This window comes from Sinocyclocheilus rhinocerous, unplaced genomic scaffold, assembly GCF_001515625.1.
Source record: "Sinocyclocheilus rhinocerous isolate Xijiao unplaced genomic scaffold, SAMN03320098_v1.1 scaffold344, whole genome shotgun sequence".
Taxonomy (NCBI): domain Eukaryota; kingdom Metazoa; phylum Chordata; class Actinopteri; order Cypriniformes; family Cyprinidae; genus Sinocyclocheilus; species Sinocyclocheilus rhinocerous.
The window spans coordinates 1,319,773-1,336,885 of NW_015627959.1; the positions used below are offsets into that span (position 1 = coordinate 1,319,773).

General features: G+C 39.8%; 1 protein-coding gene across 1 annotated transcript in view; it reads right to left on the minus strand.

The window, feature by feature from the left end:
* The window catches only part of LOC107737118 (WD repeat-containing protein 17-like), a 29,541-nt gene extending 13,306 nt beyond the window's left edge, over positions 1-16,235 (minus strand). The window contains exons 1-25 of the mRNA XM_016548552.1: positions 15,546-16,235; positions 14,845-15,028; positions 14,447-14,677; positions 13,446-13,697; positions 13,108-13,230; positions 12,165-12,352; positions 9,839-10,007; positions 9,637-9,728; positions 9,413-9,495; positions 8,791-8,877; positions 8,499-8,663; positions 7,257-7,459; positions 6,764-6,913; positions 6,544-6,674; positions 6,338-6,463; positions 6,025-6,180; positions 4,661-4,725; positions 4,456-4,588; positions 4,244-4,335; positions 4,066-4,165; positions 2,710-2,901; positions 2,126-2,445; positions 1,801-2,053; positions 1,512-1,661; positions 1,246-1,427 (exon numbers count right to left, since the gene is read on the minus strand). Of these exons, the coding sequence (XP_016404038.1) occupies positions 1,246-1,427; positions 1,512-1,661; positions 1,801-2,053; positions 2,126-2,445; positions 2,710-2,901; positions 4,066-4,165; positions 4,244-4,335; positions 4,456-4,588; positions 4,661-4,725; positions 6,025-6,180; positions 6,338-6,463; positions 6,544-6,674; positions 6,764-6,913; positions 7,257-7,459; positions 8,499-8,663; positions 8,791-8,877; positions 9,413-9,495; positions 9,637-9,728; positions 9,839-10,007; positions 12,165-12,352; positions 13,108-13,230; positions 13,446-13,697; positions 14,447-14,677; positions 14,845-15,028; positions 15,546-15,740 (4,022 nt within the window). The 5' untranslated portion in view covers positions 15,741-16,235. The remainder of the gene's footprint in view (positions 1-1,245; positions 1,428-1,511; positions 1,662-1,800; positions 2,054-2,125; positions 2,446-2,709; positions 2,902-4,065; positions 4,166-4,243; positions 4,336-4,455; positions 4,589-4,660; positions 4,726-6,024; positions 6,181-6,337; positions 6,464-6,543; positions 6,675-6,763; positions 6,914-7,256; positions 7,460-8,498; positions 8,664-8,790; positions 8,878-9,412; positions 9,496-9,636; positions 9,729-9,838; positions 10,008-12,164; positions 12,353-13,107; positions 13,231-13,445; positions 13,698-14,446; positions 14,678-14,844; positions 15,029-15,545) is intronic.
* Positions 16,236-17,113: the final 878 nt, after the last annotated feature.

Here is a 17,113-nt window from a genome sequence, read left to right on the forward strand (position 1 = left end):
GCTGCCTGCTCACAAGTGCTGCTACGGCTCGCAGTCCGGATGGATGCCGGGGTGCGGATACAGTCCGCCTTTTGAATATTAGTTATATAAGGATTAAGACTCGAGTTGCTTTTAAAATATTCACGAGTCCTTTTCCTCGAGTTGAGTCAAGTTTAGAGTCATTTCAGGTAGAGTCTGAAGTCAAGTCTGAAGTCTATAAAAATGCGACTCGAGTGCTACTCGAGTCCGAGTCACTAACTCGAGTGCCCATCTCTGGCTCTTAGAGATAGGAGCTTCCCTTGGACCCACACAAGGATCTGGTGCACCAGCTTGTAGATGGGCGCAAACGCAGACCTCCCTGGTGGTTGATATAAGAAACCACCAATGTGTTGTCGGTGCGCACCAACACATGGCGATCTCTCAGGTCTGGTAGAAAGTATTTCAGTGCTCGAAATACGGCCAGCATTTCCAGGCAGTTGATGTGCCAAGTGAGATGGCGACCGCTCCACAGACCGCGGGCAGGGTGGCCACTCATGACCGCACCCCAACCGGTGAGGGACGCATCTGTCTATAACGTTATGCGACGACAAGGAACTCCCAGCACTGGGCCCTGTGACAAGAACCAAGGTTTCCTCCATATGTCCAAGGCACGAAAGCATCGCTGCGTGACCTTGATCATGCAAATCGTATTTCCCCTCTGGGAAAACCCCTTGGTCTTGAGCCACCACTGTAGGGGTCTCATGTACAGCAGGCCAAAAGCTATCATGTTGGACGCAGCTGCCATCAGACCCAGCAGTTTTTGAAACTGCTTGACAGTGAGTGACCAGCCTTCTTTGACTCTTCGACTCGATCCAAGCAGGTGACAGCTGTGCCTGCATCGTGGTCGAATCCCACACTACGCCCAGATAAGTGGTCCTCTGTAATGGAAAAAGCACACTTTTCTTTGCATTTAGTCTTAACCCCAACTCTTTCATATGGGCGAGAACAACATCTCGATGTTGAACCACCGTCTGCTCTGATTGAGCTAGAATCAACCAATCGTCTATATAATTTAGTATGCGGATGCCTTGGAGTCGCAGTGGAGCCAGAACAGCATCCACACACTTCATGAAAGTGCGGGGTGAGAGTGCAAGGCCGACGGAAGAACCCGGTAAGACCTGTTTGACAGTGAGCATCCTGAACTTCAGTCGCATGACTGAGCGATTCAACTGACGTAGATCTAAAATTGGACGCAACCCCCCATCCTTCTTCGGAACTATGAAGTACCGGCTGTAGAACCCGGAATCTCTTTCGAGAGGAGGGACCACCTCGATGGCCTCCTTCCTCAACAGAGTATTTACTTCTTGTTCTAGAACTGGAGCCTGCTCGGGACCCACCACCGTGGAAACGATCCCGTTTAAACGAGGCGGAGGAGAACCAAATTGAATTCTGTAACCTCTCTCTACAGTCTGCAGGACCCATCATGAGATATTTGGCAGAAGCTTCCATGCTGCCAGAAAATTTACTAAGGGAATCAGTCTCTCGAGACTGACCTCCGGTGTAATAGGAGACCTCCTCAGAAGTAGTGAGCCCCCCAGAGCCGCTACGTTTCTGGGCAGACACTGGGATGTGCACTCGCTGGAGACCGCTGTGCCCTGAAGCACCGGTGATGGCAGGGTTAACAGCTCGGCCTCCTGAGGGCACTGAGGAGAGACGGGCACCGTATAATGAGGTGTACACCGCTCTTCCTCAGCGGGGGCTGTCCTCAGAAGCCCTGGGACACAAACATCAGGGCTTCTTTGTCAAAAACCTCTTATCCAGAAGGATGGTTCTCAGATCGGCCTTCGGCTTCGAAGCCTTCGACTGTAAGCGTCGCTCCCTTCGCGATTCCCGATTCTGTGCCTCTCTGTATGAGGAGCGGGTACACGGCTGGGTCTGCTCCCGGCCAGCAGCCCCATGAGCTAGAGAGCGGCGAGGGAGGAACTGCTGAAACGCTGCCACTTGTTTATGAGCATCCTGAAACCTGTCGATGACGGAATTGACGGCGTCGCCGAACAGGCCAGAAGGCACAAGCGGGGCGTTAAGCAGGAAGACCCTGTCCTTCTCTTTGATGTCGGACAGGGTCAACCACAAATGCCTCTCCGCGACCACCAAGGCTGCCATCGACCGCCTGATAGCTTTGGCGGTCTCTTTCGTGGCGCAGAGAGACAAATCAGCAGTTCGCCGGAGTTCACTAATATCATCGGCTTTAACTTCCTCATGCTCATCTAACTCTTTAAGCAGGTCTGCTTGGTATGCCTGAAGAACAGCCATTGTGTGAAGGCATGCACCAGCCTGACCTGCTGCCGTGTACCCTTTGCCTACCAGTGCTGACGTGGTATGAAGCGGCTTGGTGGGCAGTGCCGGGGCTTTAAGGGATGATGCCTCACCGGGAGACAGATAGCTCGCGAGCGTCTGTTCAACCCGGGGCATCGCCCTATAACCGCACTATAGGGCACGATAGGGCACCATTTAATCCCGTGACATTTGAATAATTGAATAATTGACCAGAGACGGACAAAAGATGTATGAGTATGGTTTCGACCACAATCTCGACACCTCAGTGTGGAGATCGGGGGAAAATGGCAAGCCCCGGCATGGAGGGAGTGGCTTAGACCGTAAAAAGCATTCATCTAATTTGCTTTTAATGGGTTCTGCCTGCTTCTCGGCGGGCCATTCGAGATTTAATTTGGCCACGGCGCAAGTTATCACCTCCACGAGCTCCTCATACTGTGCAGACTGAGGGGGTCCTTCGGCGCCCTTGCCATCGCCCTCCTCGGAGGACGACAGTCTGAGTGCCGAGCCCTCTCCCCGGGGGGAAGAAACCGATCCATCGGAGCGTGCTTCCGAACCCTGGGAGGAGGCGCTGGATCCGGTGGCAGAGGTAGAAGAAGACTCGGCGTGCTTCGCTCCCAGGCAAATAACACAAAGGCTGTGTGTATATGATGTAGCGAGGGCAGGGAGGAACACATAACCTAAACTGCTGCTTGCCTTTATCACCCCCTTTATTTATCTTGTGCTTAGACTTTGGCATTGCTTTTTTTCTTTGCAAAAATGACAGACAACGGTAAATAGGACATACACACACAGAGCGCTTCGCTGAATGACAGAAGCTGTCTCCACCTCACATGCTTTTATAGCTTCCTGGTCACACGTCACCCCGTCCGTGACGTCGTGCCCATTCATTGGTCTGATTACACACACGATTCAGAACATAGTCACGCTGAAGGCATTCCCAAAGCATTCGACGCAGCTCGAGTTCCTGAAGGGGAACATGCCATTTATTCTGTGAAACACAAAAAGTGAGTTTCCGAATATTCTAGTCATAAACTAAATGAGTGCTGTTGAAAAGCATCATAAAAATATCATAACCATGATGTGATAAATAACTGATGAGAAAACTATGATAATAGCTGATAAGAAATATTACTTAAGCACCAAAACAGCACATAAGAATGATTTCTGAAAGATTATGCGATAATATTGACTGCTGAAAATTCTGGTTTGCTGTCGAAAAAAACAAAAATTACATTTTTTTTAAGTTGTTTTAAATTGTAATCTTATTTTACAATATTATTGTTTTTAATGACTTTTACTTGATTTTACGCCATTTTTGATCAAATATATGCAACTTTGGTCAGCATAAGAGACTTACAATATAAATAAAAATTTCCACCAACTCTAAAAATTTTAATGGCAGTGTATGATAGCTTTGTGTGAAGAGCAATTTAAGACATTATTAAATTCTACTTTTAAAAAAATGCTGTTCTTCTGAACAGCAACACAACTGCTTTCAACATTGATAATAATAATACATTTTTCTTGAGCAGCAAATCAGCATATTAGATTGATTTCTGAAGGATCATGTGACACTGAAGTCTAATGGCTACTGAAAATTCAGCTTTTCCATTACAGGAACAAGTTACATTTTAAAATATATTAAAATAGAAATTATCTTAAATTGTCCCAATAGGCTTCATCATGTTCTTTAATTATTTAATTGTCTTAACATTGACATGACATTATTAGAGGTTGTCTGATTTTAAATATTGCTACAGGTGAGCTTACTTCTGCGTTGTCTACAGCTAGATGACAGCAAGCAGCCAAAACAGCGTGGCCATCTTGGAAATACCACTCGGCCAGCTCTTTACACACTCTGTGCAACATCCTGGACAAAGAAGGGGAGAGGGTGTGAGAAAATAAGAGGTGAAATACTTGATTGCGGCTTAAATTAAGTATAACTTACCCACAGTATTTTTCTATGTTATCATTGTCTGAGTTTGCGGCATGGTTTATTGATGTGATCTGAGGACCATGGATATTGCCCTCACAAGCACCCTAATAAAACAAAGCACATTCTCATTTATAATATAGCCTCATTGGTTATGACACTGAGCACAGAGGTTCACAGTCTTACAACAACTCTAAAATGGGTAAAAAGAAAGCAGCTCTCTGTACCTGAGCCACCAGCACAGCTTCTTTCAGCTGACCTCTAGAAGTGAAGAAATTCACCAACTTTTTCACTTCACCAGTGGCAATGCAGTACGGGATGACATCATCATTGCCTTCTTGCATAAGCTGGTCTGCTCTTCTGCGTTAAACAGTTAATGAATGGTAATTCACTCACAACTGATTTAAAAATAGAATGGAGTATATGAGATACCTTTGCATGAGCTTTTTCCAGTATTTCATGGAGACACCAGGGGCCACAGAAAGAGCCTTCTCCCACTAAACATATAAAACAAAACATCATAAATATCCAAAATCATCAGAAAATTAGTTCTGAAAGAAAAGTGATAGACCATCCATATGAGAAAACTGGGTTAGTAAGAATAAATAAGCAAATACTTTTATTCAGCAAGGGTGCATTAAATCGATCAAAAATGACAGTAAATACACCTTTAATCTTACAAAAGATTTCTGTGTCAAATAAATGCTGTTCTTTTGAACTTTTTTATTTATAAAAAATCCTTAAAAAAACTTTTTTTTACACAAAAATATGAAGCGGCACAACTGTTTACAACATTGATATTAATAAGAAAAGTTTTCTGAGCAGCAAATTAGCATAGTAGAATGATTTCTGAAGGTTAATGTGACACTGAAAACGGGAGTAATGGCTGCTGAAAATTCAGCTATGTCCCATTTGATCTGTGCTTGAATTTGCTTTGAGTTGGTTTTTGCATATTTCTAGGTGCTGTTTCCTGTGTTTGATTTTGTTTCCTTGTTAATTCAGTGTGTGATTGATTTCATGTACATGTGTCTCTTTCATTGATTAGTTTGCTTTTGTGTATATATAGCCCTGTGTTTGTTCTGTTCATGGTCTAATCTTGTCTGTGCATACCAGTTGATCTGCTTGTGTCTAACGATTCCTGAGTATTCTTAAGGTTTTGTAGCTTTTAGTTTGCATTTAATAATATAACTGTGTATAGATCCTGCTCTTCTCATCCTTGCTGCAACCAATCATGACAAGCTTTCCCATCACTGGAATAAAATACATTTTAAAATATATCAGTGGGCAGTCGTGGCCTAATGGATAGAGAGTCTGACTTGTAGCCCGAAGGTTGCGGGTTCGAGTCTCATGTCTGGCAGGTGGGGGGAGGGAATAACCAGTGCTCTCTTCCACCCTCAATACCACAACTGATATGGGTCACCATACTTGGCCACACGTCACTTCACTCACTTTATTTACAATATTACTCTTTTTACTGTATTTGTAATCAAATAAATGCAGCCTTGAGAGAGACAGCCTTGAAAGAGAGACATTTTTTCAAAAACATAAAACAATCTTACTGACCCCAAACATTTGAATGGTAGCGCATGCATATCAATTTATTAGGGCTGTCAATGGTTACTTTAGCATGATTAATGATTTAAAAAAAATACTGAAATAAAACATTAAACACAATTAATCAACAATTAAACCCTGACCCATCAGCAAATATTGATATGTAATTAAATAGATTACTTAAGCAGAATATTGATGTAATGAATATATTAAAAAACTTTACATGTCTTTTCAGTCTTTACCTCTCCTAGTTCCACCATAAGCTCACAGTATCTCTGGATTTGACCAAGTCTGATATGGATTTCTGCTGCATTCTTGAGCCTTTCTTCTTTACTAGGCGCTCCAATACCACCCCCAAACTTTGACATCTTTACTATAGTCAGCTCTTGTGCTTCAGACTACAGGAAAGACAGACACAGTCAAATTGACCAAAAGCTTAATATAAAATACTAAAGAAGTATTGACAACATAATATTCACCAGAAGTTTGCAGGACTTCATTTTACATTTTAGTTGTGACACTATTAGAACGTTACATCACTATTTATCCACTCACAGTTTTGAAGCGGACCAGATGTTTCATATGCATGATGCCCTGTCCATAGTTCTGTGGAAGAAGACTATCATCCTGTCCGTTGATTACAGCAACCAGATCCCAAAGGTTATGACTCCCACCTGGTGGCTAAAAATAGAGAACAAATAGCCTATTATTTAGACTCCTAAATAAAGTCCTGTGAAAGTTCTGTGTTGAGATTCACTCACTGAGAAACACTCAGAGAACCATCTGAGCTTCTTCATGCGCACGTCACTAGAGAGCTTATCCAGCTCCTGTTTGATATCTTTGGAAATTTTTCCACACAGGAGGGGAGGAGCTCCAGGCACCATGGCACGATCTACACTCAAGAAATAAATATGTTTTAATGTCTTTACAAAACCAACACATACAGACAGTATATAATACTGTATGCGAATGTGTTTTAACCTGTGTTGCCAATGATGTCATCCCAGCTGTGGTCAGTAAGGATGTTGACCACTAAGGGAGCAATTAGAGGAGTGAGTGACCAAAGTCTGACCGTAGAGTCTCTGGAGCAGGAAGCCATGGTGAACGGACGGCTGGGGTGACATGTCAGACCTGGGGGATTTTATATGGTTGACAAGGTTGCATAAATAACATATTATTACCTTGGAATGACACAAAATGATGTATGAGTGTTCCTACTACAGCATGTATAATTCTACTAAAAGACAGTCCTTGGACAAATATAAGTGCTCCTGTTACATATTTAGGTCTCTTAACTATTCAATGTTCTGCTTTTCCTGCCTCCATTAATAGAACTTGAATCAGTCAACTGTGTCTAGCTATCACAGTGTACCCAGTTTTTGAACACTTAAAAAGAAAATAGTCTATGTGTCAAATTCATCCACAATGTATAAAATCATCATTTTGTCTGCAGCATATACATTTAATACCCTACCATAGACATCTGCTCCATGGTCATATACAGTGTCTAGACAGGTGCCGTCTCTGGTGTCCCAGACACGGATGGTGTAGTCCCAGCTCCCTGAGGTCAAAAGGTACGGCACCTCTGTGTTCCACATGAGACCCCGTACTGGAGCGGTATGGCCACTCAGCACGTTAATGCAGGCATCTTGGGTATAATCCCAGATACGGACAGTCCTAGTTGACATGCACACAGAAATGCATACAAGTTAAAGGTGCTTTTAGTGGTTTTTTGGTTTATGTTGTTTTGAACACTGACAGGGATGTGAATGTAACATCACACATAAATTCACAGTGCCATAGTGGAATTCCCCTTTTCATAGTCAGCCATGATTAATTTATTCCAAGTTTTTAATAGCAGGATGATATAAATAGGATGATTTGCATGGCAGCTCATTGCAGACTTTATAGGCTAATTATATGGGTACCATTTATTGCACAACTAGTGAAATACCAGGTTTTATTACCATTAAAATTTACAGAGAATAAAAAAATGCATCAGGAAAAAGTGCATCTTTTCTTTTTTCAAATTTCAGCAAAAACTGTAAATCAAAGCTATTTTATTTAACAATCAAATTTGATGAATGATTCATTTAGTTATACTATTTTTATTTTTAATTATATTTAATTATACAATTATTTTAGAAAAAATTTTTCTAATTAAACACACAAAAATGTCTATGAAAATAAATACAAATAACATTTGAGAATTATATTTTTTAATGCTATTGAATCCATGTACACCACTGTTTTTTGAAAGAAGCCTCTAATCCTCACCAAGGCTGCATTCATTTGAACAAAAATATAGTAAAAACAGTAATATTGTGAAATATTACGATTAAATAACAATTATTGTCTATTTTTAATAATTTTTTTTAATGTAAATTATTTGTGTGATGTCAAAGCTGAATTTTCAGCAGGTATTACCCCATTCGTCATTGTAACATGATCCTTAAGAAATCATTGTAATATGCTTATTTGCTGCTCAAGAAACATTTCCTATTATACTCACTGTTGAAAATGGTTGTGCTTAATATTTTTGTGGAAAATGTCAAAAGAACAGAATTTATTTAAAAAAAAAAAAAAGATTTTTGTAACTATGTAAAGGTGTTTACTGTCACTTTTGATCAATTTAATATGTCCTTGCTGAATAAAAGTATTAATTTCTTTCAAAAAATATAAAGAGTGTAAATGAAGATTTTTATGGAATTATTACCCATCATCTGAGCCGCTGCACAGTATGCCCTCTCTGAGAGGTGACCAACGCACATGGAATACTTTGGCCGTGTGACCTGTAAAGACTTTTAGTGGCTGGTCTGAACTGGTGGCCAAGTAATAGACTCGAACATTCTTGTCTTCACAGCCAGTGGCAATCATATCTCTGAGTGCGAGAGAGAGAGAGAGAGAGAGTGAGAGAAAGACTGACACACAATGTATTATAATTGTGATCACAAGAGAAAATAACACTGGTAAAAAAAACTGTTTTTGAAACTGGTTAATACACATACTTGTTATTTTGACTCCAATCACAGCCAAATACTGCTGCTGGATGTTTGTATTTGTGCAACACTTTGCCGTCAAGGGTTCGAATTATGCTGAAAGAAAAAGGACAATTCGGAATGTCATGTCTATGAGGATAATATGGCTTCGTAACACGGATGATAACCACCAGAGGGCACTCCATCCCACACCTCTGTCACTCAGTCTTGGACTTCATTTTCCAATCCTTTGCCCGGACTCCTCAGCACTCATTGTTTGCGCCTGTGTCTCGTTAACCCTATCTGCTCATTCTATATAAGCCTGGTTCATTTTATCATTCATGGTTAAGTCTTTCTAGTGTCAACTGCATTTCTAAGCCTGGTTTCCTGTTTCTTCCATGTCGTGATTCCTGGTCTTGTTACTCTGCCTGTTTTTGGGTTACCCTTTTGCCTGTGATTTTGCCCTGTTGTTATTGTCTGGACTGATTGCTTGTGAATATGACCTTGTGCCCGTTTCTGGACCTTGATTGTGGATTACCCCTTCATTAATTATACTGCATTTGGATCCTCTACCTTCGTGTCACTGTGCAGTTCTTGACAGATTGACTAAGCAGAAACTTGAGAATGCTATTCAAAATTGAAACAGGCTTACCAAAATCCATCACCACTGCATGTGGCTATTCTTTTGGAATCTTTATGGCTCCAGGCAACGCAAAAAATACCATTCTTCCCATGCTGCAACACAATTGCAGTCAAAATAAAGACCCATGCTAATTGTGAATATTGTGCAATTAAAATAGCAATAGAAATGTAAATTAAATATCATAAACCAGAGTTCAATAAAAAACAAGAACTAAAATTTTGTTCAATGCTTGCCTCATTAAATCTTGTGATCATTTTTCCTTTTTTTACATCCCAAATGAAGGCACCATTCCTTGATGTGGCTCCTGCTATGCAGTTCAAGTCTCCTTCGGGTTACAGTGAAAAAGAGAAATGAAGAAAAGAGTTTCATGAATAGCCACAAAAACAAAACCTCTCTGAAACTTTAATGATAACAAGGTCTGTGTATTGTTCTTACCAGGGGCCCACGACAGCGAGTAAACCACTCCCTCATTTCCCGGAGATGTGTACACAGCAGTTAAGGTGTTTATATCCCAAACTTTTATAGTCCCATCAAATGAAGCTGTAGCTAGAAGGTTTGGGTCATCTGGCTTGAATTTGCAGTCAAAGATGGTTTCAACATGACCCTGTGACAAAAAGAATGTCATTAAGTCATAAAACCATTCATGCTTGTATTATAATTGTATAATCATTATGATTGCATTCTTGATTTCAGTGTTATTATTGTCAGTTAAAACAAAACTCTTAAAAAAGTTGTGTTTATTAATTGACATAAAGCTGAAATAAAATATAAATATTAGATGAAGAGCTTATAGAATTTGATGAAATGAAAATGAGAAATATTGGCTTGCCTTGGCAACTAACTGAAACAAAATAAATTGAAGTAGTAAAATTACTAAAACTAGAATAAAAATAAATGAAAGTTAAATAGAAATGTAAAAACACAAATTAATACAAATTACAAAAGCACAAAATTACCCAAATTTAAAGGAGACATATTATGCCCCTTTTTACAATATGTAATATAAGTCTCTGGTGTCCCCAGAATGTGTCTGTGAAGTTTCAGCTCAAAATATTCCACAGATTATTTATTATATCATTTTGAAAATGCCTATTTTGAGTGGAAGCAGAAACACGCTGATTTTCGGGCCTGTCTCTTTAAATGCAAATGAGCTGCTGCTCACCGCCCCCTTTTCCAGAATAGAGCTGCGCCATTACAGCTCTTGTACCTGCTAAAACATCTGTTTTGGTTCAGATTATCATATGTATCGTGCTGAAATCATGCGTTTTAAACCATACGAGTTTAAACTTCTGATATACGGTTTTCTGAGTGCACACATCCGAAGCACACAGACAGAAAGCGGCTGTCACAGCATGTGAGTACTAAACTAAGTTCTTATTCACACACAAGTTTACGTTAAAAACACACATGAGTTACAAAAACAGTCAGTTATGTCTGTGAATGTAAATAGCTGGGAAATAAATCGTATGTTTTTTTTTAGATCTGTGTGGCAGCAGCAATATACAGTAAATAAACGGATAAATCCACTGCTCTGTTGTCTCCTGTGAGGCTGGGACTCTAAACAGTATTCTGTGCTCGTCTGTGCAGCCAATGACAGAACAGTTAGCATGTTTTGCTCAAACTTTCGCCATGGCATTAGAACTAGTACACCGTTGTCGCTTGCAAAACACAATAACGGCGCCATGGGTGTAAACTTTCAGATTAAGGGGCGGTAATATTGTAATGAGATCCCTTTGCCACGTCACCAAGGGAGCTAAATCAGACGCGCTCGTTTTCTCAGACGCTTGCAGAAAAAGGCTTCCCAAAAATAGCCATAAAAAGTTTGGGAAAGTATTCCCAAAGTTACTGGGTTAATATTTTTCACGTTTCCTTGGTTGGTAGATGCACTGGGGACCTGATAATAGCACTTAAAACCTGGAAAAGTCAGATTTTCATGATATGTCACCTTTAAACTAAAATAAAATGAAATAAGAAAATATAAAAAATAAAAGCTAATTGAGAATATTACTAAAAACTATAATTAATATTATATTATATAATAGCATATTCAGATTCTGATTCGCTGACAAACTTGAAACTGAATTGAAATACAGTAAAAATATGTGGTAATGTATGTGACACAGTCAAAAGGTGAGCCAGACAAAATATGCTTAATCAGTGGCTCAAGGAAAAAGTTCGGCACATGTCTTGAAATAACCATAAGTACATATGGTATTAGTGGTATAAACAAAATATTTGAGTTCAGTCTGATGACTTATTGAAAATGAATGCAGGACCACTTCAGAAAATTAATGCACACCCGAGGTCTGCACATTTTGCTTTATATTGTGGGCGTATTATCACCTCAGGTGTGCATTCATTTATGATAATTCAGGGGTCAATTATTGTTTACTTAACAATGGGTTGAAAAGGTTTTGTTGCATTTTCTTTGTCAGTAATAACAAACAAGGCAACTTAAAGAGCTGTTTGTCTGAGAAAATAACATGTATACTTGCTGAATTGATCAGATGACCTTTAAAATCAGCACAAGGACTGAAGGGCACCTCTTCAACAGCAAGATGACTAATATAAAACATAATTTTAAGCTTTAGGTGCTTGCATCAATGCATTCACTGTATAATTACAATATAACCTAAAAAAAATCCCTGTCTTTTTTAAGTGTAGAGTACTTTCATGATATTAAATATAAAAACTATAATAATAATTTTAAGGTTTTTCAATATATGTTAGCTCACAGGTAACAACATGTCACTTTTCCTACCAGATCCCGAAGGAAGTCCCACTTTTTGGTGCCCATATCATATAGTCCAACCCCCCCATCCATGAAACAGCAGACAGCGTGGCCGGGTGGGAGGGAGAAGGCCTGGTTCTGTGAAAGAGTAGGTGGAGGCACAGCCTCGCTAGTGGAGGAGGTGTAGTGATTCTTGGAAGGGGAATTCGAGCTGAAAGCTAAAAGAGAGATGACAACATTGACTATGTTTACTTGTGCACCAATAATCTGCTTATTTCGATTAATTAGAGTAAGGATTAAGAAGTTTACATGACATGAGCAAACCTCTTCACTCACGTTTTCTATGAAGTGTGGGTGGTTATTTTTACTGCCAATTACCACAAATGATAAACTCACATACAGTAGGTGTGTTACTGGCCACTGTTTTAACCTACTTAAGTCAAAGGCGAAACACATTTCTATGGACGTATTGGATGGTTATTTGGCACCACGATAAAAATTAAATGTGATAGAAATGCCACTGCAAATGGGGTTGCCTACGCTGCCATCACATTCTTTGCACCATCTCTGGATGAAGATAAGGAGCAGAGACTGGTGGCTGTTGTGCTGACAGTTCAGCGTTTTTGAGGGAAAACTTTAGAAACTCTGACACAGAGTTCATTCATGGAGATGTGTGAACAGCACACGTCATCCGTGTACATCTGACACACTTGGTCAGAGTGGAAACGAAGCGTGTTAAGGTGTTTACATGGCAGTTTATTGTGATTAAAATTGGCATACGCCACAAATTTTACTACCGTTATGATTACTACGATTATGAGCTTAATCACATAAATTTGATGTGTTTACATGAGGTAAAGTTTAATCGCAATATTGCCTATATCTCATTATAATCGCATTATGAGGGTGCATGTAAACATAGTCAATGTGATGGAGAACACAGTATACAGAAGTGATAAAAAACAAAACATACATTTCTTCGCTGGTGGGGAATTTAAAACATGAAGTGCATGGAAGCCGGTTTTCTTCAGTTTGAAGTTATCCAGAGGTGTCGCTCTTGATACGTTCCATATTCTCAGCACGCCAACTTGAGAATCTTGAGGATTCAATATAATAATTTTTGTTTTACTGATGCTATACAAATACATAATTGAGTGTTCCATTTCAAACTACCATTACACCCCAGCTGTTTTACGTAAAAATGAAAAAGTAAATAATAATTAAATGAGAGTTCTAAAATCAGATAAAAGTTGGCCTGTTAATCTAAAAACTACCATTTCCCAATGGTACTTCTGTGAGTATTTATCTTACCCCCTGTGATAAACATGCCAGGGGCACTGGGGACCCAAGCCAGGCACTGCACAGAGGCAGCGGCACTTGGGAAACTAAAGGTAGTGATGCAGGATAAAGATTCAGAGTCCAGCAGTCTGATGCCATTGTGCATGTTGGCAATCAGCAGATAGTCTGTGCTGAGAGGGTCCCACTCTAGAGCTGTGACAGGGTCTTCTTCATCTGTGCCTTCTAACGACTCGGGACGCAGTACATGCTTCTGATTCTTTGAGCCTAAAGTAATATAATTAAAAGAATTGCAAGTTATTTTGCATCTTAGTCTTGGGCAATTTTAAATACACAAGTCCAGGCACTAATAATAATATGAACTGCATTTAATTTGGATATAGTTCATATAATTAAATATTATATATTGTTATTATTATTATTATATGTTTAAAAAATGTTTAACTGCAGTATGTTGATGTCATGTTAGATTTTAGTATTTTGTATTAAACAGAAAATTCTGTCTATTTACTCACCCTCATGTTAGTCCAAACCTACATGACTTTCTTTCTTCCACTGTGGCTGCCCCGGAAATTGCATAGTAGGTACAAAATTTGGTTTGAAACTTACTTTGCGACCACAAAAAAAGTATGTTCTATATAGAATGAATGTAATACTATATCCGCCATGCTTTAGGTCATGTGACCTATGGCGTGTCGCTTCTCTGCCATTCACAAGTCCTCTGTCGTGGCCTCATGGGATAGTAAAGTGTCCACTGGATGCACACTTTTAAATCTCTATGAATTCGGAACATACTATTCACCTCATATACTATTTTTCATCTACTACCGTTTATAGTATTGAAGTAGGCATGTTCGGATACAAGGTCAGTGTTTGGTGAAAATTGTTTGGCTAACATTCTTCAAAATATCTTTGTTTGTGTTCCGCGGAAGAAAGAAATGGATAAAGGTTTGAAATGACATGTTTCTTGTATAAAAAATAAAAAAAACATGAACCAACATCAGAAGTCATGCTACCTGGTTGAAAGATGGACAAACTGCCATCAGTGTGTCCAAATACCACTTTTCCCTTCTTCAGTGGATGCCAGCGGAACAGGCAGATATCTGAGAGGAAACTGTGAGCCTCCTTGTGCACTGTGACTCCTAAGTCTGGCCCAGAGATGGTCCATATATACAGAGGACCCCGGTGGGATACGAACGCAATGCTATCACTTGCATTCCAGCACCAGCTTAGAGAAGCTGGGATACCTGAAAACACCCGTTTAGGCAAGTACAAGACCTCACATGAATTAATCGCAAACAGAAACAGGCATTTTGAGTGATGTCTTGGAGGACACATGCTGTCAGGTGGAATATGAGTCCTGAGGCGGTGTGTATTTCTTTGGATACTAGTGTAAGTGTGTTGGAACTGGTACCTTTGGTGTTGTCAAGCCGTGTAACCGCCTTTTGCTCGGCTACATTCCAGATGATGAGCAGGTTATCAGCGCTAGCACTGGCAAACACCTCAGGGTTGTGTGGACACCACGATATAGCTGTGATTGTCTTTTTGTGTTCAGACATGATTGCTTGCAGCTTAAATTCATTATATCTGTGATCAAGCTAGAAAGACAGACTTCAATCAGTGCCATTTAAAAAAATATATAAAAAAATTCAAGCCTGAATTCAAAATGTAAGTCACATTTGTAGGATGTTACAGGGTTCACCAGAAAAATGAAAATTCAAATAAGAATATTTTTAATTAAACCTGAGAGATTTATGTCCCTCCATTAAAAATCTATTCCACCAAAACTTCAAAATGTTAATAAAGGCATTGTAAAAGTCATTCATATGAATAGATCAAACCGCGTCAAGCAAACACGTTTGAGCTTCCATATACCATATTAGATGCGCTCTATGTATATGCATTGATCAATGTTTATACTCTTATTAAAACTCTCAGGTTGCATTAAAAATCGCTTTTTGTGTTTTGAAGATGAGCAAAAGTCTTATGGGTTTGGAACGACATAAGGGTGAGTAAATGATGACAGAATTTTCATTTTTGGGTGAAGAAAGAGTAATTTTCTTCATTGACAGACTATTGTTTACCTCAATTCACATTCCAATAGTTTGCACTTACTTGGTACACATATATGGCAAGCGTGGCACAATACGCAAACCTGTCCCCACTGGCAGCACACACGTCTTTGTTCCAGGGCTGGCATCCAGCGGCCAACAGGCCAACCTGCTTCACCTGAGACATCTTTACCTGGGCGAAGAGATGCCAGTAACACCACTGAGGATCTGCAACATGTCCATTGATCTCAGCAATCATATAAAAAACACAGGTGTGGGGTTGTGAAAACAGACATTAAAGTTAGTGAGTCCAAAATAGTTGATTCTGAATAACCCTAGATTCAAGGTCCACTAGCACAGGAATAGACCCTCATTGTTGACTCTCCTGCTCTGTCCGATATCACTCACTTGTTCACTCATTCTCTAATCCCTATATAGTGCATGACAGTTGAGTGCACTAGGCTATATCAGCAAAGAGTAAACAAAATGATGCGAGGAATTCGTACACTGATGTAATAGAGAGCTGGAGCTGTAGCAACAACATTCTCACATACTTTTATCCTATTTTGCACTGTAATTATACATACTTCTGTGCCAGCTTTGTAGTTTCACTGATGTTATATTAAAGCAATAAATATTAATTTGGGCATTTTAACGCAATCACCTAATTCAGCAAAGAATACATCATGTTCAAATAACTCAATCTTCTAGTGATGAATGCCAGACTTCTCCAATAAAATACTTCTCCAATCAACTAAAAACTCTATCCAATCAACAACCAATGGATAGAACCTACATTTTTTTCCTGTTTGGATAATCAATTTCACTCGGATGTATGTCACAATACGGAAGAAATTATCTGACTGTCGCTACAACTATCATTACACAGCGACTTTAACATACATCTAAATAACATTAATCTGACCGTAATATTTAAATAGCAGCTTACAATGAGATAAACTTTAAGACTGAAAAAACAAAACAAAACCATATGTAACTGAGTGAAATCTTTAGACCTAATAATACCAGACCTCACTCAGTTGCTTCTAAGCTCCATTTGGGCCCATTCGTGTTAAGTAAAACATGCTTTCAAATGTATGTCTCAAGAGACCCGCATTCTGTTCCATTCTTGTCCCATTGAGCTGAGGCAGCTCCTACCTTTGGTTCATTGTGATATCTGCTGAACCAGCACAGGCTTTCCATGTCTGCTATCCTCTCGCCTTCACAGACGCAAAGCTGAATGAGGCTCTGCGACTACAAGAAAAAGAGCTGCTTCAATAGTGTGTGCGACTGTTGTCCACTGCACAAGTGCACGTGTATGTAGAAATGGGGGTAGAGGAAGAGAGAAAGAGAACATGCCCATTGACTGGTTCAGGCTGCTCATGTGGGAGAGTGAGAGCGACAGAACAGCTCCCGCCGGTAGCCAGGCAACAGCAAGATCCCTTCATTTAAACTCCCTCACTTTCCCCCTCCCCGACATATGCACAACCACGAAACTCATCTCACCCCTGCACAGCCTTCTTGAAGGTGTTTATTCTTCCTTTTGCTCGTCATGATTAACATGCACATATAAACTGTCCAGCATGACACACACATACACACAACACATGCACAAATTCACACAGCCCACAC